The following is a 27146-nucleotide window of genomic DNA, read 5'->3' on the forward strand; positions in this document are numbered from 1 at the left end:
ATTTAAGCTCTAAGTCAGGGACCTTGCTTATCTTATTGAACAGTATGTCATAATGCACACTATCTGAATACAGAGTAAGTGTTGATTTAAAATAATTAGCTGAGTTATCAGTTAAATAGGACCAAGGACTTTATTGCATCATTAAAAACTCAATAGGTAAAATTTCAAAGGAAATATCTGATAATTGGTTACATGACTCTTGGGTCCCTCATGCAGACTGAATATATAAGAGAGAGAAAGAGATGGGGAGATAGTGAGGGAGAGAAGGTAGAGAGGGAGAGAATTTGTGAGGGGGATTTCTTCTTTTTTAGTCCACTTCTCTACCAAGAGGAGAAGTGTGTGTGGGGGGAGGGAGGGGGGAAATCTCCCTACACCCCAAACCAAGTGAGAGAGCCTAGTGTTTGGGGGATGTTGAGGATCATAGAGGGCAGTGGAAACAGTAGTCTGCATATTGGAAAAAGAAGAGTAGAGTTTTATTTAGGAAAAGTGGGGATGTTACTGATGACTTGGGGCAGAGAAATAACATGGTTGCAGTTATATTTTAGAAAGATTAATCTCACAACAACATTTACAATGGATTGGAGATTGGGGAGAGAAGATACAAAGAGGTGGATTAGGAATAGAATTAATGTGAACTATAACAATAACTTGATCTAGGATGTGAAAGTGATCATTGATAGGAAGAAACAGGTGTAGAAGAAGTTGAGGTAGAATTGACATTTTTTGGAATTAATTAGAGGAATAAGGAGGACTCACTATGTTTGAATTAATATTAAAAACTATTGAAGGAAAATGTAAGCTGTAGCTGAGGATAGAAAGAACATTTAGCTTGAAGAGGAGCTTAAGCAGAAGTATAAACTTCCTTTCTCATGCATAAGTTATTGTGATAGCCACCAGTTTTACACAAATACAAATTTTTACTGAATACTTGGCTTTTCATGGATGTAGCTCTATAATTAAGGTGGTGCACTCCCTAACTTTCTTTTTCTTCTTTACTATCATAATTACTTTTACTCTGCCTCTTTTTCTCTTTTGAACATGCTTTGAAAGCTAATGAATTAAAAATTAAGCCAGTTTTGCTACTAACACATTGATATCCATGAAACATTTTAAAAAGAAAAATTGCTGTTGCTAGTTTTACCCCTCATTTTGCTGCCTTGCTACATAGACAATTCATGTAGAACCAAACAATGACAATTTAGAGCTAACAATGTAATAACCTCAATTGCACAAGGTCTTTGTGTTTGTCATGATGTTCTTCTAGGGATGAAGCAAAACTCTCACTGTTAGAACATTTTTCAACATTTAGAATGCATGAAGCTGTCAAAACTAGGCACCAATGTAAAGCACTTACTCAAGGAAATTGATTGTTTCCTAAAGTTAAGCAGTAACTTAAGGGGAATCAAGACAATCAAGAATGAATTACATAATATGCTTTCATTATATAGAAATGTACAAGTGGAAAAAAAAACCCAAACTAGTAGCTCCAACTAGAGATTTTGCTCTAGGTCTAAAGTTGTATCACAATTCAGTAAATTCATAATATCATTTTAAGAACTTTAAATTTAGATGAGCATTTCAGATAACTTCTTATAAATATAAAATTAAAGCATAAATTTTTATAGACTCAGAGATACAAGAGTCAAGTAACTTTTGTAAACTGAGATATTTATATATTTGAGTCACCAGCACACCACAATTTTGAACATATGACTCATACTTTGTATCTTATATACAGTTAGTTTTAAAATGTTAGGGCATTATGCCAAGGGTAAGCACAAGTTTACATAATTGAGGATTTATAGGGACCTCAGGCTTGCTCAATTACTTTTGGGATTTTATGCCAGAGTTTAAACTACTGTCTTTGACCAGGCCCATCAGGTTTGGGTTGACGTGTCCATACTACAGCCTCCTTTTATATTAATACTTGGAATAAACCCAAACTCCTATTATCGTGACCTACAAAATTTATTATGATCTGGTCCCTGCCTACCTCTTCAGGTTCATTCATCTCTCACTACTTTTTCCATTTTTCATTCATATTAGCCTTCATTCAGTTCTTGGAACACACCAAGATCCACCCCCACCCCCCACCCCCCACCAATCTACTTGTTTATGTTTGTTCTCTCACTGGAATGCATGCTCTGTTAGGGCAGAGGTCACTTCCAGAATATTCACCATTGTATCTCCAAAAGGCCAGCACGACATCTGGCACCAAGTATCTATTTGATAAATATTTGTTAGATGGATGAATCAAGGAAATAAGTAAGATTGGTTATATGGCATGACCCAGGGTTCAAGCTGATTTACGGAATGGGGTGGACAGAAGAAAAGAGGAAGATAAATTCATAGTGTAAGGACATCTCTGAGAATGTAGTAGAAATATGTCTTGGACAAAGATGCCCTCTCTCACCACTTCTATTCTACATCGTATTTGAAGTCCGGGTCAGAACTATCAGGCAAGAGAAAGAAATAAAAGGCATCCAAATAGGAAGAGAAGAAGTCAAACTATCCCTGTTCAGAGATGACATGATTTTCTATGTAGAAAACCCCATAATCTCTGTCCAAAAGCTCTTTGAATTGATAAATAACTTTAGCAAAGTTTCAGGACACAAAATCATTGTACAAAAATCACTAGCATTCTTACACACCAATAGTCAAGCTGAAAGCCAAATCAGGAACACAATCCCATCCACAATTGCCCCCACCCCACCCGCCACACACACACACAAATACCTAGGAATACAGCTAACCAGGGAGGTGAAAGATCTCCAAAATGAAAATCATAAAACATTGCTCAAAGAAATCAGAGATGACACAAATGCATGGAAAAACATTCCATGTTCATGGATAGGAAGAATCAAGATCATTAAAATGGCCATACTGCCCAAAGCAATTTATAGATTCAATGCTATTCCTATCAAACTACCAATGACATTCTTCACAGAACTAAAGAAAACTAGTTTAAAATTCATATGGAACCATAAAAGAGCCTGAAGATCCAAGGCAATCCTAGGCCAAAAGAACATAGCTGGTTGGGTGCAGTTGCTCACACCTGCAATCCCAGCATGTTGGGAAGCCCAGGTAGGCAGACTGCTTCAGGCCAGGAGTTTGAGACCAGCCTGGGCAACATGGAAAAGTCCTGTCTTTGCAAAAAATACAAAAAAATAGCCTGGTATGGTGATGCATGCCTGTAGTCCCAGCTACTCAGGAGGCGGGAGGATCACCTGAGCCCAGAAACTTGAGGCTGCAGTAAGCCATGATTATGCCACTGCACTTCAGCCTGGGTGACTCTCTTAAAAAAAAAATAAAGCTGGAGGCATCATGCTACCCGACTTCAAACTATACTATAAGGCTACAGTACTAAAACAGTATGGTACTGGTACAGAAAGACACACATAGAGCAATGGAACAGAATGAGCCCAGAAATAAGGCTGCATACCCACAACTATCTGATCTTTGACAAATCTCACGAAAACAAGCAATGAAGAAATAACTCCCTATTCAATAAACAGTGCTGGGATAACTGGCTAGCCATATGAAGCAGATTGAAGTTGGACCCCTTCCCTTACACCACGTACAAAAATAAACTAAAGATGGATTAAAGACTTAAATATAAAACTTAAAACTATAAAAACCCTGGAAGATAACCTAGTAAATACCATTCTGGACATAGGAACTAGCAAAGATTTCATGACAAACATGCCAAAAGCAATTGCAACAAAAGCAAAAATTGACAAATGGGATCTAATTAAGCTAAAGAGCTCCTGTACAGCAAAGGAAATTATCAATAAACAGACAACCTACAGAATAGGAGAAAATTTTTGCAAACAATGCATCTCACAAAGATTTAACCTCCAGCATCTATAAGGAGCTTAAACAAATTTATAAACAAAACCAAATAGCCCCATTAAAAAGTGGGCAAAGGACATGAACAATTTTGAAAAGACATACATGTGTCTAAAAAACATGAAAAAAATGCTCAATACTGCTAATCATTAGAGAAATGCAAATAAAAAACACAGTGAGATCCTATCTCAGATCAGTCAGAATGGCTATTACTAAAAAGTCAAAAAATAAACGCTGGCAAACTTGCAGAGAAAAAGGAACACTTATACACTGCTGATAGGAGTGTAAATTAGTTCAACCATTATGGAAAGAAGTGTGGCAATTCCTCAAAGAACTAAAAACACAATTACCATTTGACCCAGCAATCCTATTACTGGGTATGTACCCAAAGGAATATAAATCATTCTACCATAAAGACACATGCATGTGTATGTTCATTGCAGCACTATTCACAATAGCAAAGATATGGAATCAATCTAAATGCCCTCAATGGTAGACTGGATAAAGAAAATGTGGTACATATAGACTATGGAATACTTTGCAGCCATCATGTCCTTTGCAGGAACATGGATGGAGCTGGAGGCCATTATCCTTAGCAAATTAACACAGGAACAGCAAATCAAATACCATATTCTCTCACTTATAAATGGAGCTAAATAGTGAGAACAAATGGACAAAAATAGAGGAACAACAGATACTGGGGTCCACTTGAGAGTGGAGGGAGGGAAGAGAAAATATAACTATCAGGTACTATGCTAGTGCTTCAGTGATAATCTGTACACCAAACCCTTGTGACATGAGTTTACCTGTATAACAAATCTGCACATGTACCCCTCAACCTAAAAGATAAAAAAAAAGAAAAAAAAAAAGAAACATGTGTTGGACCACAATTTCAGATATGCAAAAAATAACATATAACTTTATATTTATAAATATAAATCAACCTAGCTTTAATTTTGAGAATTCTGCTCTTTCAGTTTGGTAAAAAACTTAACTTCAGTTATTCTTGGGTTTCCCTCTTCTGTTTCAAGATGGGATAGATTTCAAGAGTTTTATGCACGGCCACAGCTAGGGCATCTGGGTGTTGAGTCATTTGTCTATCCTGATTCCTCTTCTGGGGTATTCACTCACTCTGTTCACATAGTTTCTACAGGTCTGAACCCCCTGCTACTTCCAGAATTATTTTAAAATATGGGAAATATTTATGAGGGGTCCTTATGGACCTATTTGTTCAGACACATGAAGCAGCCCTGATTCTCTGGAGTATTGCTGCCTCTGCTATGTGCTGTGGTGCTGTGGTACAGATATATATACAAGCATGGCTCCCCAAATATGGGGGCCATAAACTTTTCTCTATGCTCCCAGGTCCATGGGACTCTATGATAGTTTCCCTGGGCTGCTTCTCAAATGCACTCTAGTGCTTCCTTTATTTTCAGTGCACTTGGCATGACCTTTTGAAAGGGATTCATGTTTTACCCTAGTCAGGAACCATTTATGACTTTTTTCCCTCAACCTTTCCTTTCCAATATCTTTTTGAAAATATGAAGAACAGAAAAAAATGGGATAAATGAACACAATTTAATATTTCATAAGCCCATTCTGCCAATAAGAATTAAGTTTTGACCAGAACAGAGGCAGAGTAAAATTCTGATCATGTCACTCTTCTGCTTACCATATTATAATGGCTTCCTATTGCTCCTGGAATACAGATCATATGCCTTAATAAAGCACATGGAGATCCTGCTTGCCTCTCCAACCTCTTCATGCACCACAGTCCCTTCTCATTCTCTCTACTGGGACCAAACCTGTGTTTCACTGTGAAAAGGACAGGTTTTTTTTTGTATAGTACCTCTTCACCTGGTTAACTCCCATTCATGCTGTAAAGTTGCAGCTTTAGTGGAATTTTTGCAGGGAAAGCTTACATATTGCCACTTATCATAGATACTCATGGCACTAGGTATCTTTTCTTTGTAGCACTTGTCCATGATGGTTACCTTGTCTCATAAGAAGAGAAATGCAAAGGATAACTACAATTTAATGGCATTTTCACTTGTCAGATTAACAAAACTCTAAATGTTTTCACAATAAATTTTTTGAAATAAATGAGCACTCTTACCTACTGCTGGTGGGATTATAAAACTAGTACAACCTCTGTGGAGGATAAGTTGGCAATACCTTTTTTTAATACCTTTTGTCCCAGGCAGTCTACTTCTGGAAGTTGATCCTACAGATTTATTTTCATAGTAAAAAATGACATATTTTATGTCTTTATTCATTACAGCATTTCTTGGTAATAGAAAAGTACTGAAAAAAATTAAATGTTCCTCAATAGGAGGCTGCTCAAATACATTGTGATATACCCATTCAGCGGAATACCCTGTAGCTATAACAACAAAAATGTGAGAAGCTTCCTAAATAATGAGATAGAAAGATTTTTCTGTTAAAAAAAAACATACAAAACAATGCATATGGTGTGCTACCTTTTGTATAAAAAGGGTAAAAGTAAAAAATAATATGTATGTGTATATATATATATACACACAAACATATGTATCCAGTTTGCCTGTATAAACATAGCGAAACTCTGAAAAGATACACAAGAAACTAATAAGAAGAATTATCTATGTTTTGGGGAAGAATGAAAACTGAGAGGATATGGAACAGAATAAGATGTAAGAATGCAAAGTAATGAAAATAATTATGTTCCCTTCTACCGATTATATTATACATGATTATGAATAAGGTAAAGTTTTTTTTTTTTGGTTTTTTTTTTTTGAGATGGAGTCTCGCTTTGTCGCCTAGGCTGGAGTGCAGTGGCGCGATCTCTGCTCACTGCAAGCTCCGCTTCCCGGGTTCACACCATTCTCCTGCCTCAGCTTCCCGAGTAGCTGGGACTACAGGCGCCCGCTACCACGCCCGGCTAATTTTTTTTGTATTTTTAGTAGAGACGGGGTTTCACTATATTAGCCAGGATGGTCTCGATCTCCTGACTTTGTAATCCATCCGCCTCGGCCTCCCAAAGTGCTGGGATTACAGGCGTGAGCCACCATGACAGGCCAGTTAATTCTTTGAAGCCAGAAATGGTGTGTTAAAAAAGAAAATTCAATCTACAAATAACAAAAAAAGACAATGGTTCGAAGTATTCCTGTGCTTAATCTATCACTATAGGTCTATTAAAACAAGAGCAACAAATGGTTGCCAACGTATAACTTAAAACATCCAGAGGGTTACCCCATCTAGAGTTGCCTTAAGTTATTCTTAGTTCCTGGAGAATTCATTTAGAAGCATAAGCATAATAAGGGCACAGTGAAATCTAAGTTTGGTTCTCCATTATAGCTGTGGTCCTAATGAATTGTGTTGGCCCATCCTGAATTAATAATTCTCCAATAAAAAAAGATAATCAAAGAATTTAAACCATTGATATAGTTCCCTTGTTGAGATTAATCTGTTCATTAATATTACTGGGATCATATTTCCAAATTACAGAGTGTAATAGCATCTAATGCACTTTAAGTGCACAGATCACAATTTTATTCTTTTGTTTCCCATTTTACAGTTAATCCTATACAGCAGATATTAAGGAGGCACTAAGCACTCTTGGCTAACAAACTATCCATTTCTTTTATTTAAGTATTTAGCACTTGGTTAGCAAATGTGGACTTCTAACTTACTGATTTCTTGGTTTAAAATCCGTGGATTCAGTATGGAACAAATGGATTTAGTAGCTCTTGAATATCTTTACACTGTAAACTTACTATTGATAACTTTTATTTCTTTAGAAGCAATATCTAAGTCCTAGGAATTCTGAGCCTGCTCATTATTGTTACCTCCCAAACTAGCGGAGTGTGATTCAGAACACAATAACATTATATTTTCTTTCCTCCTTCTCTTCCTCCTTTTAGGGAATACATGATACGATGTTTTCAGCTTTCTAGCTTTCAACAGATGCAATTATCAAAGAGTCTGTCCTCCTCTGCTTTAATAAATGTGGAACATTCAACATTTGGCATATAAAGAGTAACTGGGTACATGTGAACTATTCTGTGCTCTTCATTCTGTTCCCTAAAGGGACAGATACAAAGAGAAATCACATAAACTATAATCCAGTTGAGTAGATTTAATTTCCTTTTCCTATTTGGTCTACATGCACCACCTGGTGGTAAAGTAGTGCATTTCACATTGTGTGTGTGTGTGTGTGTGGTGTGTTTCGTGTGTGTGTGTGTGTTTTGAGGAGTATATAACATGAAAAAGATAATTTTAATATACTTTCTTAATACTGATTTAGTTAGACAACACAATTATTCTACACCAAGAATCTAATACAACACTTGAGCACTACTTCATGTATACCAGAACAGGAAGTAAAGGAGAGAACTCATGCTGGAAAGTAAAATAGCTTTCTCTTATTTACCTTAGCAATACATCTCATAATTCCATCTCTAAATTAACATTTATTGTTCCAATATTCTTACTGAGGCAAAAATAAAACACTGATAATCAATGTGAAACCATTTCCTCCTTTTTAATTTTTAAGAATAACAACTTTTAAAAGTAGGTGCCCTGTTCCTTATATTAGTAGTGAATATAAGTCACAGATCACAGAATTGTAAAGCACCATAGAGGCATTAGACCAATACACCAATTTTACAAATGTAACAGCTGAGACTCTGGAACAGCAGGTAACTTGCCCAAAGTCATACTGGTCATTAGTGGTCTAACTCAAATAAGAATATAGATCTTCTCACTTTCAGCCTAGGAATATAATACATAAAAATTGTACTTATATTCATATTCAATGAATTGTCTCTGTATGATGTGATAATATTCAACTTATCTACACAGTGCTTTAAGGCACTCATATGTTAGTTAACACATATTAGTTTTGTTCTAACATTCTGAGCACAAAGAAGTAATTGAAGAAATGCATGTATTATAAAGCTATGGAAAAGATTTTCTAAGTATTAAAAAACCCTATATATATGTTCAAATGAATAATTTTCCAAGTATAATACAACTGCTATATTGCAAAGAAGGTTTAAAAAATTCCCTTTCCCCTTCTAACTGCTTCAGAACCAGAGATCTGTTTCTACAAAGTAGGTACCCACTTGTAGATTTAAGCATAAAACATGTTCATAGCTCCCTCTCATGACCATTGAATACTATACAAGCCTCCTTTTATTCTCGCTGTTGTATTCAACTAACAGCTCACTGGCTAAGTTTTAATTGCTTCCAATGAGGTCAGCAAAGGTATTTATCGAAAAGCCCTGAATAAAAGGCTCACACATACACACACAAGCACACACGCGCTCACACACAGAGAGAAAATCCTCCTGCCTGTTGATTTATGGAAACAATTATGATTCTGCTGGAGAACTTTTCAGCTGAGAAGTAGTTTGTAGCTACAGTAGAAAGGCTCAAGTTGCACAAGGCAGACAACAGACATGGAATTCTTATATATCCAGCTGTTATCAACAAAACAAGTAAGTTACTGTTATTTGTCTTTAAAAACAATGCTGAATGTTTTCTAAAAGTTTATCTCTTTTTCTGATTTTAGTACTGAGCAGGAAAGTAAAGTTACAAGATTTTTGAGCCATGTAACTATCTATAGTAATTATGCTGTAGAACATAAAGATAAGGTTGAAGTTCTCCAGAGCAATCCTGACATTTAACTTAAAAAACCTGAGCAGTTCAGGAGAAAATAATTGATTAACCACAAACGTAAAAGCATATAATAAAGAAGTCTAGGGAGAAAGCAGTTACACTTTGTTAGTAGTAATTGTGAAAAATTTAAATCAATAGTTCTGAGTGCAGTATGGTTCTCACAAAATAGCAATTAGAATGAATGGTACAGTCATATTCTGTTTTTTCTCTACTCGTGCATAAATTTTATAAATCTACACATAAAGTGGTAAAGATTTTGACATCCTCTGTGAAGGCTGTTTTAAATGTATCTTCAAAGAATAACCTATACTGTATATTAGTACTACTACTTACCCACTAAAATTTATACATACAATTTTTTATCTTCCTCTCTCCTCCCCTCCCTATTCTTAATCTCTCATTGCAAACAGAAGTCAAATAGCAAACAGCGTCACAGCAACTGAACTTACTACGAACTGTTTTTATGAGGATTTATCAACAGAGTTATTTAAGGAGGAATCCTGTGTTGTTATCAGGAACTAAAAGGATAAGGCTAACAATTTGGAAAGAGCAACTACTCTTTCTTAAATCAATCTACAATTCACAGATAGAAAGAGGTCAATGACCTAGACGTAACAATCAACTCAAGATTCAATTTTCATTATGTTATTCATGAACACCCGGAGCACTACACTATAATGCACAAATGGATACTGACATGGATCCTGCCAACTTTGCTCTACAGATCGTGCTTTCACATTATCTGTCTAGTGGGTACTATATCTTTAGCTTGCAATGACATGACTCCAGAGCAAATGGCTACAAATGTGAACTGTTCCAGCCCTGAGCGACACACAAGAAGTTATGATTACATGGAAGGAGGGGATATAAGAGTGAGAAGACTCTTCTGTCGAACACAGTGGTACCTGAGGATTGATAAAAGAGGCAAAGTAAAAGGGACCCAAGAGATGAAGAATAATTACAGTAAGTAATTTTATTTTAAGTACTGCTTATGAACCTTAGCAATCTGTTAATGGATCAATTTTCAGGTGACAAGTTTTCTCAGCTTCCTTTTGCTTCTTGGAAAAAAAATTAAATAAAATGTCACCTAATTTCTCTAAATTGAACTACGTTGAACTATGCCCCTAAAAATATCTCTTGGAACAGGGCAAATCTACTTACATTATAGTTGGAACTGATAATCCCAGCCAATTTGAAAATATATACTCCTTGTCCTGAAAATGCTCATAAGTTAAGCAAAATGTAAATAATATTATTCACACCAAAATGTGACTTAATATTGTCTAGCAAAATTCATTAAGATATCTAATTTAGAACTTCATAAATTATCACTAAAAGCTATTTATCACTAGTTTAAAGAATAGGGAAATTATTTATATTAATTTGATTTTCTTTGAAATAATATTTTCATGATGTAAATTAAAATACTTAATCTGTGCTAAGATATGCATTCCTTTGCAATTGTGTATAATGATAAAATAGAAGGGAATCTGTGGTATCTTTATTCATTTGAGTCATAATGAGCTTGTATTAGGTTGATTAATTATCAACTTAGGCAGAAAAACAGATCTCTCCTAACATTTTCCTTAACTAAATCTTTTATGTCATAAAAGTTCTGTGCTACCTTAAGAAAAATGTAAAGTGAGGGAAAAAAAGTGAGCCGGAAAAGATGGTAATTTCATGTTTTTCAATTTAAAGCCTTACATTTTTCCCAATAATCAGTTATTCTTCTTATGTTAAAATATCAGGGTTGTGTTTTGCATTTAATGGTTATGATGAATAACCAACTTCAACAGTATTAAATGTAATGGAATAAGATACACACCTCAACATATACACTAAGGATTTAAAATACTTAGTAAAAATAAATTTTGTTTACATTACTAGCACTCAGACAACATTGTTATTAATATATAATTTCATATTAATTGTTTTAAAGTCATTTGAAAAAGAATGCATGGGGAGACTGGTGTAAACATCTGCAAATCACAGTGCCAGGCTTGCAGCAATTACTTAAACTTTTGTTGCCTGTTTACTGAATGACTTTTAGGGTTCTGAACTAATCAACCAATAAATGGGAATTTCAGAGAATTATGTTTCCAATATGAAAATGAGAGGACCTTCTTTTTAACCATAATTGATATAGAATGTTAAAGCCATTTTAATGACTGGACATTTATGGTTTTATTATTATTTATTATTATTACTGAGATTAATAAAAGTATCATGTTAGTCCCAGAAGATCATTCTTATTATACTAAAATTTATCTAAGGAAATGACTATTTGGAGAAAATTTTTTTGATATCTACTTCTATATGAGCAACAGAATTTGGCTTACAATTAATGTATTTAAAAGTTGCTCAGATTTATCATGGATAATATCATGGATATAATAACAATATTATATAATATTATCATGGATAATACTATATATCAATAATAATATCATGGATAATAAAACCTGGTGGAGAGGACAGAGCCTAGGTAAAAATTATGACACATGGGTCAACTCCATGTCTATGAACGATCTGGGGACAATTTCTTAGTTTTCTGACCCTCAATTTTTCATCTATAAAATGTGGGATAGCTACAGATGATTTCCAAGATACTTTCCAGTTCTTATAGTCTATTCTATTTTAAACCACAGAATATATTTCATAAATATAAAGAAACCTAAATACCCATTTTATAATTATCTCACACAATGAATGAGATGAAAGTAATAGGATGAGCTGTCAGAACTAATTTCAAATTATAGTAACAAGGTTACCAAACCTTAACTGTGGAATTCTATATGCTGACTACTCCTTTTGAATCCTTTTACCGAGTAATGAAAAAGTAAAAAAGTAGATGTAAAATCCAGTGAAAATGAATAGTATGCATAATTATTTAGGATCAACAGTATCTTCAATTGAAATACATTCACATATGTAAATTTTATTTTGTTTGTGTTAAAATTTCTTGAAACGATGAAACTCAGGTAGTACACATGCATAAAATGCTAAAATTATTTTATAGTTTGAAACACAATTTAGTGCTAACTTTGAGTAACCCCAAAGCCAATTTTGTAAACCATTTCCTCTAACACCAATCCTATAGCACAAAAGAAAAAAAAAGGAAGTCGCCCTATATTGTTATAAATTAGAATGTCACAATACCAGTGTACTAAAAAGACAAGATACACATCATGTAAATAATGTTTACTTCTATAAACTTTTTAATAGGCTGTATATATGGTATACTTTCTTGGTACCGTTAATTATCCTGAAAGGGAAACTTTCATCAGAATCCTTTAAGTAAACCCTAAAACTGTTGTCAGGTTATGTGGCTATCTTATTGGAGAAGGAGTCAGTAAGATTCTCCAAAGTTAAAAAGAGGATAAGGAACCCTTTTTTTTTCTATAGGAAGTCCTTAGGTACAGAGGGAAATGCTACAATGAAGAATATATGGAGAATAACATGTTAGAAGAAAATTCTGATAGCCATTTCCTATTATTTGAAGGGTAGCCTTACTATAATAATCTTAAGAGTGAATGTCCAATTGTGCTAATTGACACATGTGAAGTTGAAGCCGCTATATTAGGAAATCCAGGTTCAAAAAATGCTCAGAATTTGTTTAAAATAACAAGAATGGAAACTTGAAATTATGACATTTGAAGATTGTTTACATTCCTCAATCATTAATTGAATGGACAAATAAATGAATGAAAGAATGTTTCCTTCCTATTTTCATTAAAATGAGAGAAAAAGGTAATTAGATTGTCTACTAGAATGAAATGCAGCAGGATTCTGATTAAGATCAGAATCAAACTCAGAATTTCATTTTCAATGTTTTGATGTCTTAAATTTTTTCAACAGGTTGTCAATCACCTTTCTTTGGAGGTCTTTTAAGTTGGTATAGATTTTAGTGTCTTGGAAGATAAAATTTTACATGAAAAGTAATATGCCAGCTATGCAAAATATAATTATTCTTTTGGTTACCAAAAGAAAGTCCCCAATCTTTTCTCATGACTTTTCTTTGAATGACTGACCTGAGAATGTCAATAGGCTTCAGAGGACTACTCACTTCACCAGCAGAAGCAACGCTTCCACACAGGAATGTGGTTTTTTAAGATACTAGTAAATATGGATTGGAGCCAGCAGGAGAAGTAAAATATCTAGATGTATAATTCTGCTTCCAGAATGTTTTGGGCTGGGGTAGATGGATGGAGGGCATGGAAAAAGAAAAGGGAGTGGTGGGCAATTGGATGTGACTGCTCATGTCTCATAGCTTAAGGGAATTTTTAAAAATTACTTAAGCTATCCTGGATTGTGAGGTTGTCACTTACTTTAGTCTTACCTTAATTACTGTGCTGTTTTGTGAAATATTTTAAGTTTAGATTAGAATGAATATATTACACAAAGAGTGCACCAAGGAATCCAACGGAAATAAGACTTGTATTAGTAGACATATAAATAAGAACTATGAAGATGGGGGAATTCATGAGAGGCCAAGAGATATTGGACCACATTTCTGACTCTTGAGGGGACAGAAGCTGCTACTAGAGAACTGGTCATAAGGATTGTGTACTACTGTTACCCAGGAGGCAGAAAGTCTCTCCTCTTTACTTATCTCTCCGGTGGCTTCACATTTAGCCTAACAGTGAGTTTCCAGGTGATGAAACTGGTACCTAACCTTAACTAATCATAAGAATACTAAAAGCACAAAATGTCCCTCCAAAGTACACATTCAAATGAAGTAAATATTCATTTTCTCTGCAGAAGAAGAAGAAGAGCATTGAGAACATCATGAAAGGGTGAAATGAATGGTCAATACTTCCACTTTTGTTGTCAGTACTCTCCCCATGGGGACAAGATCAGAGGGTGAATTTAGATAACTGCTGCACCACGCAATCCAACAGCAGACAGAGGCTATCATTCTGCACCTGACAGAAATAACACTGCTCTTTAAGCTGAGTATTGAGGTGCCGAATGAGAGACAGCAGCAGTGCACTGCGCACTCAGTGACCGCCTTGACAGACAGATGTGGAAGACAGAATCCAATCCCTCAGGATAATTTTCTTGCTTTTGGTATCCAATTACTAAAAAGTTGTGCTCTTCCCAATAATAGCCAATAACATCTACTCCTTTTAAGAATTTCTTGTCATAAATTGCCAAGAATGATTATAATGAAGCATTGTTAGTTCCATAGCAAGAAAAGGGTTAGCCATTTTGAAAACTGGCCAATGATTTGGCAATATTCTCTTTTGGACTGTTAGACTGTGATGGGATATGGCCTAACAATTGGCAAAAGGCAAATAAACACAGCGTTGCTGAATTTGACTTTGGCTACAAAACCTTCAGCGACTCATTTGTCAACAATTCTTTGGATAGGCTCCTACTTAACAATAATGTCTGTTGGAAGCCAGCAAATACACATATCGCCTCTGAATATGGAGATGGTAAATTTGCTTATATTCTAAACAGTTCTTAGCAAGTTATCTAAAAGAACAATAATTCACATTATCAGAATCAAAAATAGCAATGTAAGGACAACCCCTGCCTTTAAAAAAATAGATAATAAGTAACATATCTATGCAGTCAAACCAAAATCCTAGCAATTATAGACAAGGTAGAATCTTGTAGAGATGGTGACCCGCATTCCCTTAAGTAACTTGTTAGGGCTTTAAATTATGGAGAATGGATAAATTGCTGGGGAGCAGATTTGAAAATATTAGCTATTCTTTGATTAGTTTTTAATTTCATAATCTTTTCTTTTTGGCTATCACATGTGCCTGGCACTTATGAAGTGCTAATAAGTTCATTCATTGCCACGAGTGCATCTCTTATCATCTCTTTTCTCTTTTGTAAATCCTCATCTAGACTGACCCTTATGACTCAGCTGTACAATAACTCTTTAGCCTACAGTTTTAGAGCATTCAGAGGCCCAAGTGAATTACAGAGAATGGAAGAAGTCAGCTCTTAGATATATTGAAAGGGTTGCCTTTTCTAGATTTTTCTATTTCTCAACCTTGTCTAAATATTACAATCAGCTGGGGAACTTTAAAAAAATACTGATGCCAGCTTCCACTGACAAAAAATGTTTCATTAAATTGATCTGAGGTACAGTCTGGGCATCAGGAATTTTAAAAGCTCCCCAGATAATTCTGACATGCTGCCAGGGATGAGAACCACTGGACTAAGGGGATCACATTAGATTACTGGGGAATTAAGTCAGAATCTCATAAAGGCGGGAAAGACCAGGCATTAGTATTTGTTAAAGTTCTCCAATGACTTTAAAGTGCAGCTAAGGTTGCAAACCACTTCTTATGGAGACCAACAATTCTAATTCAGTCTGGACCACCTCAGGTGTCTTGGGAATGTTTCAGACCCTGTAGAGGGATTCAAAGTTAACTTGAACCCTAGAAGATTTTGAAATAGGCTTGATTAGGCATAAATCTCTGAATTATGCACCGAGAGGGTTCTTCTGGGCTCATTTGACCTCTCTGACAAATCTTAGTGGCTCCAACATTTGGTGAACTGGCCTGGAAATGCATGTGATGATAGCTCTGTAGCTACTATGTTAAGAAGACTGCTTTGGTGAATGAGTTAGCTGCAGGGAAGAATAGGTTCTGTGCCACAGTCTCACAATGACAGGCAGGTCTGCATCTCTTCTGACACTTTAAAGTGGTGTTGCAGTAGGGTACTTGGAGTACAGGCCTCAGTGTCTGCTTATTCTGCACTTAAATGAGCCACCTTATGACTATGAACTCAGATGCCCCCAGATTAGGATCTCACCTCTCATGGCCACACCACCAAGTTCACAGGCAGAGGTTTAAGGAGACAAGCTCCAGCCTAGGAAACCCAGGGGGAGGGAACCACAGTTCTAGAGGGTTGGCTTAAGTCTGCTTTGTGTTGATATAAGAGAATAATGCAGACTGGATAATTTATAAGAAAAGAAATTTATTCTTCACAGCTCTGGAGGCTGGGAAGTCCAATATCAAGGTAATGGCATCTAGCAAGGGCCTGCTTGCTGTGTCATTCCACGGTGGAAGGTAGAAGGGCAAGAATGTATGAGAGTAAGAGAGTATGAGACAGACATGGCTGAAATCATTTTTTGTAACAACCCACTCTCTTGATAACCCACTTCTGAGAAAATGACATTAATCTATTCAGGATGTTGAAGCCTTCACGGCCTAATCACCTCTAATGGTCCCATCTCTTAATACCATCACAATGGCAGTTAAATTTCAACATGAGTTTTGGAGGGGACATTCAAACCATAGCAAGGGTCTATCCAGATCAGAGAAAAGACATAAAGCTAGAGGACTGTTCTCTTTTTAAGACTGGAATGATGCACAACATTAAGGCAAAGCTTTTTTTATTTTCTAAGGATCATAGCTTTCTTCCTTTGTATCACACAATTTTTGGTAGCACAATAACTTATCTAACATCACTATTGGAATATAATACTTTTCCATTTTTAAATTTTATATATCTCACATACAATAAAATTATGTATACTTCAGTAATATGGAGAAAAATGACTCTTGTTCAATGAAATAGACTTCAATATAAACTCCTTTACTAAACAATATCTAACATTTTTACCCCTCAAATAGGTTGTAAATGAAAATCCTCTGCCTTTCACATGATTTGGAAAATTATGTCAAAGAGTTCCTGAATGTTTAACCGCTTTTGGACCAAGTTTTATATCTGCATTTGAGATTATATCTGGACATATCTTTAGTAGAGAAGTCGTGTCAAATTCACTAACAAAAATGTCATTAAAGTTCCTTAACTATGTGTATGAAAGGGTTTGTGTAGTAATATATAAAGACAAAGTGATTAAGATGGAGAGTGAGAGAGGAGAATTATCCAGTACCCATGCCCAGGTAAAACCTTGTCTTTAGGCAGGCAACATCATTCTCAGAGGAAAAAAATTTGATGTATACTGGGGAGAACTGGCTCTAGAGATCCTCCAGTTGCTTAACTTCCCTCCAGAAGAAAGTAATCTCTTCTACTGGAGTGGTCATGAGTACTTGATAGAGTCATTAGCTAGTGTCCCTCTAAAAATAAAGAGGAAGAAAATATCTTTGTGAACAGGAGGAAAAAGAGCAAAAGAGAAAAGGAAAAAGACTTTACATAAAAATTAATGGATTTTAAATCTTCTGTAAACTTAAAATGAAGCCAAGTTTCTCATAAAATATAGCTCCACTAGCTTTCTTGATGCACTTAAAAATGAGACAATGGAATGAGAAGATAGTAGAGGGAAGAAACAAAACCACTAAAATGCTGGGGGTTGGATTTAACTAGAAATTGAAATAATAATTTCAGATAATAATACAGAGGGGTTGAAATGATAATAGATTATTACAGGTATTACTCATATAGGTTTGAATCTCTTGGTTGATTTTGTGCTGAAAACTGTAATAATCTTTGCTTATATATCAGAATTATTCTGAAACTGAATTTATTTTTAAGATTAATGTAAGAGAAATAAGACATGTTTCAATATCCTCAAATACCACATTTGTTATATTCTATTGTAATACTTCCCATTTTATCTGGCTATTTGAACTTTAGATGTAACTGTAAGTAATGCTAAGAAAATGGTTTGAGACCAAATTCAGAATGAACTCAGCTTGCGGAATTTTCTTAAGGTAATATTTCCAAACTGTGTTTCTTTATAACACTAGTGCCCCCTGAGATATTAAGGCTGTTTCCTGCAGCACAGCTTCTCTAACTAACCCGCTGAGAAATATTAGGTTAAATAAAACTGAGCAATTTTTTTCAGAATAATTTCTCTGAGTCTATACTATACTAATGTGAATTTTAAAAACTCTAGGAAAAGAGTATACATGATTTCTTAAACTTATTTGACAACATAACACTCCTCCTCTCCCTCACCTCCATTCTTAGTCCCTGGTTTGGGTGGAATATTTAAATTTTATTAAATTTCAACTTGAGAACTATTGTCTAAGGATCTATCCTTGGTGTCGTCGAGAACTAAACGAAGTTGCCACTAAATTGTTTGAACCAAATAAAAAAACTATACAATTGACCTGAACCAACATTTTAATAATGACCAACTAAGCATGTATGCCGAAGTCAGAAGATTATATATGATTTCGGACTATTAGAGTAATATTTTGTGCATGAATACTGGACAGAAATCCAGGGATTTGCAGTGGGATTTAAGCCTAATTTAAAATTCTTTCTGAGTTCTGAGCAGATTTATAGGACCACCCTCCTGTAACAAGAAATGATGCCCAACAGCTATTATTTGGGCCACCGATAAACTAACCAAAAACATTTCCTATGCTGTAACCTAAAAATGCTTTAGGATCCTAATATGATTGAAAAATTCTTACTGTATATATCTAAAACAATAAATTTTTACTTTTCAAAAAAGTAGTTGGAGCAAAAGTTGTTGCTATTTCAATTATTTCAATAAAGAAATGTTTCATTTACTGGCTAAAAATTATTTAGAAATTTAACATAACTTGATGAAAGGACTACAAATTTAATGAATGAATCTTCACATTCTTTGAAGAAATCAATTATTTGAGATTTTAAATACAGAGCCAATAATGGTCTTATTCTCTTTCTGTGCCCCAATTGCTTTTCTACCTGTGCACAGCACATCTGCCTTGTCTTATAATTCTTTCTGTTTGCATTTGGCACTGTCACTAGAATGTCAGTTCTGGGAAAATAAGTACCAAATCTTACTTTTTATTTTTTTTAATCTTCCAGTGGTAGAAGCAGCAGCACTTAGCCCAATATAAGAGGTGAAAGGGTGAAAGAGGGGAGAAAGATTGGTGATCACTCAATATATTTATCCTTTAATTTATTACACATTTAAAATTAGTTGTAAATAAGAAATAGATTACTAAATTATCATGAAAATTTAAAGTGGGCAAGAATTAAACGCCTTGCTGAAATAAAAGAGAAATACACCTCACTTCCCTCTCATTCTCTATCATTAAAAAAAAAGGCCTCCAGAAGCAATTTGATTTAATGTCTTTCTAGGTGATTTCAAGGAACTGGTGGAAAATTTGGTTTATTGTAGAGGCCAACTATATAAGCAGACACAGTTACCACTGGTGACACTGGAAGGTTGATTGGCAGGGCATAGTGAAGACCAATTCTAGAGGAGCTGTGGCCCTCCATGACACCCATTCTTGTTCCCACATGACTGCCAGCTAATCCATGCATGCCAAAAACTATAAACAGAAAAAAATAGTAATTCATAGTTGATACTGGTTTAAGGAATATCTGCATTAGAGACAAAAAGAGAAAAAGTCTTTAATAATTAAATGAGCTATACTAGAAAACAAGAAGTGGACTGATAATTTTGGGGCAGGGGTCTGCCTACTAATATTGATCCTGGAGTTGGTGATCAGCACTGAAGGGAGGAGAGGGCATATGTATAGGAAGAGAGAACTGGGGAGAAGTCGAGAAAGTTGGTGAATCCACTCTCATTTCATTTTAGTGTCAGTAGCCTGATCTTCAGGAGTCTTTTGGTATCTTACGGGGTCTCTAACTGTACTTCTGACCATAGGCCTAGTTTATCTGGTTCATATTGAGGCAGCTCTCATAGGAAGGTCACTTGTAGGTGCTACATAGTTTCCTCCTTTGTTTGCATGAATAATGAAGATATGGAAAATTTTAAAGGCTAATGACTTTTATTTTTTTAAATTAATTCAAACAAGTTATTTATACCTCCTTTTGCTAGACTAAGAATACAATAGTAAGCAAATATACAGTCCATGCTTTTACAGAATTAACAGTTGGGAGTCAAGAGAGAACTCCAAGTCAGAGTGAGTAAGTTTAGAGCACATCGCAGGTTGTCTAACCCAACACAAGGAGAAGGGCATGGAAATCTTTCCTGAGAGGAAATGGCCTGAAGGATGAAAGGACAAAAGATAGAGGACAGATGTATTATCCTCAGAGGAAATGCCTTTTGTAGATGTTTGGTCGTAACAGTACTGCAAGATTGGGAAATGAAAAGTGATTTAACATCTTTCCAAGTATCAATGTTAAACTCACCAAGGTAAAAGTTTTTTTTTCTATTAAAAATATAAGAACATTTACTCTTTATTAATTTGCATGCTTCGAATGATTGCCATGTTTATTAAAAATATAACTACCAGCAACTTAATTTATCTAAAAACATAGACTGTGAATTTGTTCACTGTGTATGCTCAATCTGGCAAGGGAAAACATCAATGATTATTTGTTGAATTAATAAAAAGAGAGAACCAATTTCTCAAAGTTCATACAATGTTTTTCCTTTAAAGGGAAATTTTAAAGGCATAATTCAATTGGAATAATATATTTTTTCTGAATAACTACATATTTTTCACTTTTTTATGATGAACAGTATGTTGTGTGTATTTTACAACAATAAAAATACATTCATACAAAACAGTAATGTCCATTTCGAACACATACAAAATGGTATACATTAAAATCATTGTGTATGAAGTGAGAGGGGGGTACATGGGGAAAAGGAATAAATGTGAAAAAAAATGAATGAAATATTTTTCACTTTTTAGTGCCTTTTCAATCTTTGATCATAAGTGTAACTTGCCTATGTCAGCTGTTGACAAATAATCACTGTAAAATCGAAGTTATCTTTATGGAGTCCTTTTTCCTAACAGTTTCTAAAATGTGAGAAAAATAATAATTTTGAGTCATATGTTTGGCATGTAAGGACAAAATTATGAAGGTTATCTACCACATTCTTTAAGATAAGACATACTTTTACTACCATGAGCACTGGATCACCTGTTTCAACTATGTAATCAAGACACTCAGTAGTCAAGCAGCTGTGCATAGTTTTATGCCCTCTAATTCATGAAGTATGCTGCTTTTATAAAACTACTGATATGTCTTTGTTTCTGCAAAATTAGGCTCACCTCCCTTCTTGTATAAATAATGTGTTATAAAATAATGTTGGATGTTTAACAGGCACACAGAAGTGCTTTCAGCTTTGAAAAGATTCTGGCCAAATTTGGTCTTCAAATTTTCTCTTAACTGGCTGGAAGATGGCCAGATATTGAATAATAATAGATACCCCAAAGAAGATGAGCATAAATCTATATCATAGTTGCTGTGTTGTAATTTAAAATTTATGATGTTTTGAAGTACTATTTAGTAGTTTATTAGATATTCAAATTAATATTACCACTAAAATTACTGCACTGTATAGAAGTAAATTTGTTACTGTTGCCATAAATCTTTTAATTTAGTCTGCTAAATCTTACAATGTACAACTGGGAACATTTTTATTGAGTGAATAAATGTAAGTATATAATTAATGTTAATTCTTTAAAAATACATATGCCAATATTGAAATTGGTACAGAGTACTTTATTCCATTCTGATTAATTCTCAAAATATCTCCATGCTGTAAGCTTGCAATTACACTGTTACTTCATTTCATGGAAGAAAAAAAAGACCCTCAGGAAATTGGCCAGCTTAATAAGTTTGCTGGTATATAAATTCTAACTGTTTTAAAATTATACATGGGCCTGTTTTACTTCCTATTTAGATGTTGTTCATTTTAATGAAGAAAGATTGGTGTTCAAAATTAGCCAGTGTTTCAGATGATCCTATCAAAAACCTTTGCATACAGTGTTGATTGTTTTCTGAAAATATTTGAGTAGTCAGTTAACTTACAAAGATTAGATATTGCATAGTAGTTCTGATGAGTACATTGTGCGATTAACATCATTGTATATTAAGGAGCAAGAAGTTCATATATAGAATCCTGCTTTAAACCTTCCAGCTTTCCTATAATCAACACAAGTTGGTTACTAAGAGACTGTGAAGAGGAAAAATGAGGCATTTTTAAGTAAATTTTTTCCCTCAATGAAAACATGGGCCATTAGTATTAAGATAACAAAATGACTACTACAATAAAAATTAAATGTGTGAGTGGTTTCTATGTGCCTGGCACTGTGTTAAACACTTTATATACATTATTTAATTTAATCCTCACAGGGCTCTTATTAGGTGGGCAGACTTATCCTCATTTGCAGATGTGGGAGATTTGGCTGACAGAATTAAGTAACTTGCTCTAGGTTACATAGCTAGTAACTGTCAAAGTTGGGATGTGAATCCAAGTAGGTTTAACTCCAAAGCACGGTTTTAGTATCACCACAGGCATCATTATACTGTCACTGGTGTTATCAAAACATCGCATATTAATTTGTGTCAAGCAGTGGGATAATTTGCATCTGAAGAAATACAAACAACTGAAATTTTCTTCTCTGTAATATGACCTAATGAATACTTGGCATTATCTTCATCTTATTAAATAAAAACTTACTCCAACTTTCCTTGTACAAAACATATCCATCTGTCTTCCCCTGAGAAGGCGTAGCAACCTTCAGTTTATTTTGCTTACACATTGCTAAAGATGCTACAAAATTTAACTTGGTTGTATTTTAAACACATTTCTGACATTTATTAAAACTATTTATACTTCTTTAGTGTCTGGAAAATTATTATAGAATGCATAATAATAATTATCCAGACACTACATATATTATATATTAAACTGCATATATACAGTTTAATTTCAGATAATCTCAGATAACTTAGTCATATTTAGGAATGCCTAAAGATAATTTCCTTCCCTAAAGCCACTAAATCCAAATACAAAGCAACACAAAAACAAATAAAAGAAACAGCAGAGAGTTTGTTTTAACAAGCATGTCTGAAGGACGGTGAAAAAGAAACAGTTTACTGGCAAATAGGTTCTTTCTTTTGTCCATGTCCTTAGTTTATTTTTAATCCTTTTAGGACTGTGCTCCACAAAAAGTAAGAGGCAAAAGAAAGGGAATAAAAATGATGAATTAATGCAAAGATAGTATATCTGGAATTCTATTTTAAGGATTTTTTTGGGGGTGTGATTCTGGGTAAATCATATCTCTGTTTCTCAATATTTTTCTGAAAACTAGACATGCATTATTTCTGACTTGATTAACTTTAGGTTCTTTCAGTGTCTTAAGAATATCTTAGAAGGTTTGTATTCTGAAAGTTGCAGTGGCTCTTTCCAGCAATTAGAATACTATTTATTGCAATATTTATGAGCATATATTACGTATTATGTACTGTGTATGCACAGATACACAATGCAAGGACCCAGTATTGAAAAAATTCAGCATATGTGTGGATACCAATGCCACAGAGTCAATTTCAGTAGAATATAGTAAGTACTGTGATAAAGATATGTTCAGGGAATTAGAGGACTCTAGTGCAGGCCAGCTAACAGAACCTGGGAGAGAAAGGGCAAGACTCTCAAAAAACATATTTTCACCACATCTCAAAGAGCCAGTGGGAGTGAATCAGGCTAGAGAAGAGGGTAGGAAATGGGGAAGGGAGTCAGAAGAAAGGGTATCCCTTCCTGGAAAATAGTACATGAAGAAAAAGCTGAGTTGTGTGTCAGTAGGTTTGTATGGGAATTAGTGTTTCAGGAGCACCAAGTTTAAGATAGGAAGTAGGAAGAGATAAGACTGCAGGGAAGTCTCATATCTTGGAAAGCTGTTTTAGGGAATATGAAGCTTTACCCATAGGCTATAAGGAGCCATCGAGGAATAGTACAAGCAGTAACTAATCAAAAATAGTCATTTACATTATTCACAAAAATGACCTGGATAGTTAATATCAATTAATAACTCAAATATTACTTTGTTAAAAATTTAACCTTTCTTACCAAATCCTCTTACCAGAACTACCCACAAAGCAATGAAATTAACTGATGATAATGAATATCCATTGCTTTGTTCCACCCAGTCTTTGATACAGGGATTTATAAATGGACCAGATTGTCAATTGCAGAAGAGAAAGGGGAGAAAAGTAGGCTAGAAAATTCACCAATGATTCATCAGTCTTAGCTTATCACACCAATAGTGTTATTTTGTATAAATATTAATACACATTATATATAGCATAGGAGTAGACTGAGTTGATAAGAAAGTGAGAGGGAGCATGAGGACAAGGAAATAATACTGTATCATATATTATGGAACCTAGGTGTTAATCCTTTTTCTTCCAATAATTAACTGAATGACCTTGGGCAAATACTTGACTATCCTGGGCCTCAGTTTTTGTTTTTGTATTTGTTTTATAAATAAAAATTGAAGAGAGGTAGGCCAGATTTCTTGAATAGATTTCAGTTGTTAAATGTTACCAATAGTGCTAAGCAACTGAGAGAGAGAGAGAGAGAGAGAGAGAGTGGGTGGTGAGGTGAGAGAAGGAGAGAAAGAGAAGACAGAGAAAAAAGAGAGAGAGAGAGAAAGAGAGAGAGAGAAAATTAGTTATCTATTGTTGCATAACAAGTTACCTAAAATTTACCAGCTTAAAACAGTATTTATTATCTTGCAGTTTCAGAGGGTCAGGAATTTGGGAGTAGCTTAGCTGAGCGGGTTGGTCTTAGGGACTCTTATGAGGTTGCAATCAAACTGTCAGCTAGGGCTGAAGTCTTCTCAAGTCTTGACTGGGGCTGAAGGATCTATATAAAGCATTCTCACATGGTTGTTGGCAGGCCTCTGTTTCTATCAGGCTGTTGGCCAGAAACTTCCTCTTTGCTATGTGGGCCTCTCCACAGGCTTCCTGAGTGTCCTTATAACATGGCAACTGGCCTCCTTCAGACTGAGCAATGAGAGGGGTAGGAGAGAGAGAGAGAGAGAGGGAGGGAGAAAGAGAGAGAGAAAGGGAGGCAAAGAGAGAGAGAATCTTTAAGATGGAAATTGCAGTGTGACATACTATCATTTCTGCCTTATTTTATTGGTTACACAGACCAACCCTAGTAAAATAGTAAAACGTGGCGGGAGGGAACTACCCAAGGGTGTGAATAGTGAATACTAAGTGTTAGGGACCATTGGGGCCAAACCAGGGACTAACTACCATGCATGGTTTTTTGCATCTGAAGAATTTTTAGTCAAGTTGAAATTCTAAGTACACATAAAATTAAGTTAAAGCAACAATAGAAGAGAAACAGAGCAATAAGTTTGTGGAATAAGCTTGTTTCTGAACAAGCCTCAGAAGTAGGTTTCCTTATTGGAACTGCTAATTTGGGTTAGGGTCTCCTTAGGAGGAATGTGGCTCTCTTCTCTTACTGCAGACAGAGGGAGAAAACCTTATACCATGTGTTAATACCCCACTTCGTAGCAGTGAGAAAGAAACTGGATGATTTGCTTGCTTAAAATCACACTAATGGTTATATGAAACAAAGACAACTCCATTCTGGAGTTCCAGGTCTGGAAGGAAGCCATGAGATCACAGAGTCCAGAGATTTTGACATGAAGTTTGCAGATAGCCCTCAGGGAAACTGGAATGGAAAATATATGCACAAATATTGGGGACAGGATTCAAAGCGTTTATCACATTCTCAAAAGTATCTGTGTTTCCAATAAAAGTTTAAGAAGCACTGATCTAGTCTATCATGCTTATTTTATTTGATGAGGGAACTGAGTCACGAGAAGATAACTTTTCAAAATGATGTCATGAATTAGTGGCAGTGGTGGCTTGGACTGGAATTGAAGTCTTCTGGTTTTTAGTCCAGCATACTTTTAGTTAAACCCACTGTGTAAACAATATGCATTATTACTGTGGTTTGTAACACCAAAAGCTTAGCTGATTTCCTTCTGTTTATACACTCTTACAATTTGGATCATTTCCCCTTTTGTTCCCCCACCAAATGTCAAAAAGTTGATATATTTCTTCTAAGTAAAAGAGTCATCATAGAGGGGCAGAATATTGCTCCAAAGTATCTATAGTGAAAAGCCAATGTTTATATATATAGGAAAAAGAGATCAGCAAATTGATTATAGTTGGCCATCTATAATAGAAAACCAAATACTTAATTGAAACTGAAATTGAAACTAATGTCCTACTATTTACATAAAATTATCTAAAATGAACATACTGTTGTACAGTCATATAGCTAAAATAAAATTAACCAAATTAATGCATTAATATTTATTAAATAAATAGATGGGGGAATAAGAACTTCTCTTTATTGGGTATTAACTATTTGTCAGGCACAGTGCTTGGTGCTTTACATGATTTCTCTCATCTAATTCCATTTTATAAATGAGGAAAATGAGGTTCAGTTTGACAGTCAGAGAGTGGTTTGGTTCTACTAAACACGAGAGTCAGGACCTGAACTCAGGGCTCTAAAGATATGAAAAGCCAATGCTCTTTCCACCCATTGAGCTGTTTTGTTATATAACATTCTGAAGTTGATTACTGAGGTATTATTAAACATTCTAATATTTTAACATTTTAAGTTTTCTATCAAGATGATACCGGTTATAAGTTGGTTTAGACTCAAAAAACTGTAACAAGAAAACTCAACCTGCTTACTGCTTAGAGATTCATTCTTTTTGGCTTAATGTTTTATCTTTCAAAGTGTAAATTACCCCCAAAACATAACACTTAAATACTTATGAATAGCTTACACCTTTAAAATGAATGAGTAAATAAGATAATTTCCTGAATGTGGGTTTTGATTGGGTAGAACACAGAGAACATGAGATCACCTTGAAAGGAGAAGAGAATACAGAAGTGGAAGAGACTGCAGAAGGAGGTCAGAGGCCTCACCAAACAATACTGCCAATGTTGCCTGGGTGCCCACGACT

General features: G+C 34.8%; 2 protein-coding genes across 7 annotated transcripts in view; one reads left to right on the forward strand and one right to left on the reverse strand.

Annotated features, from left to right (window-relative positions):
* Positions 1-27146, reverse strand: part of FAM227B (family with sequence similarity 227 member B) — a 305085-nt gene that overhangs the window by 77509 nt on the left and 200430 nt on the right. The window lies entirely within an intron of this gene.
* The window catches only part of FGF7 (fibroblast growth factor 7), a 63980-nt gene continuing 45962 nt past the window's right edge, over positions 9129-27146 (forward strand). Inside the window, exons 1-2 of the mRNA NM_001132149.1 lie at positions 9129-9329; positions 9921-10473. Of these exons, the coding sequence (NP_001125621.1) occupies positions 10188-10473 (286 nt within the window). The 5' untranslated portion in view covers positions 9129-9329; positions 9921-10187. The remainder of the gene's footprint in view (positions 9330-9920; positions 10474-27146) is intronic.

The sequence above is a fragment of the Pongo abelii genome, chromosome 16, assembly GCF_028885655.2.
Source record: "Pongo abelii isolate AG06213 chromosome 16, NHGRI_mPonAbe1-v2.0_pri, whole genome shotgun sequence".
Classification (NCBI taxonomy): Eukaryota; Metazoa; Chordata; class Mammalia; order Primates; family Hominidae; genus Pongo; species Pongo abelii.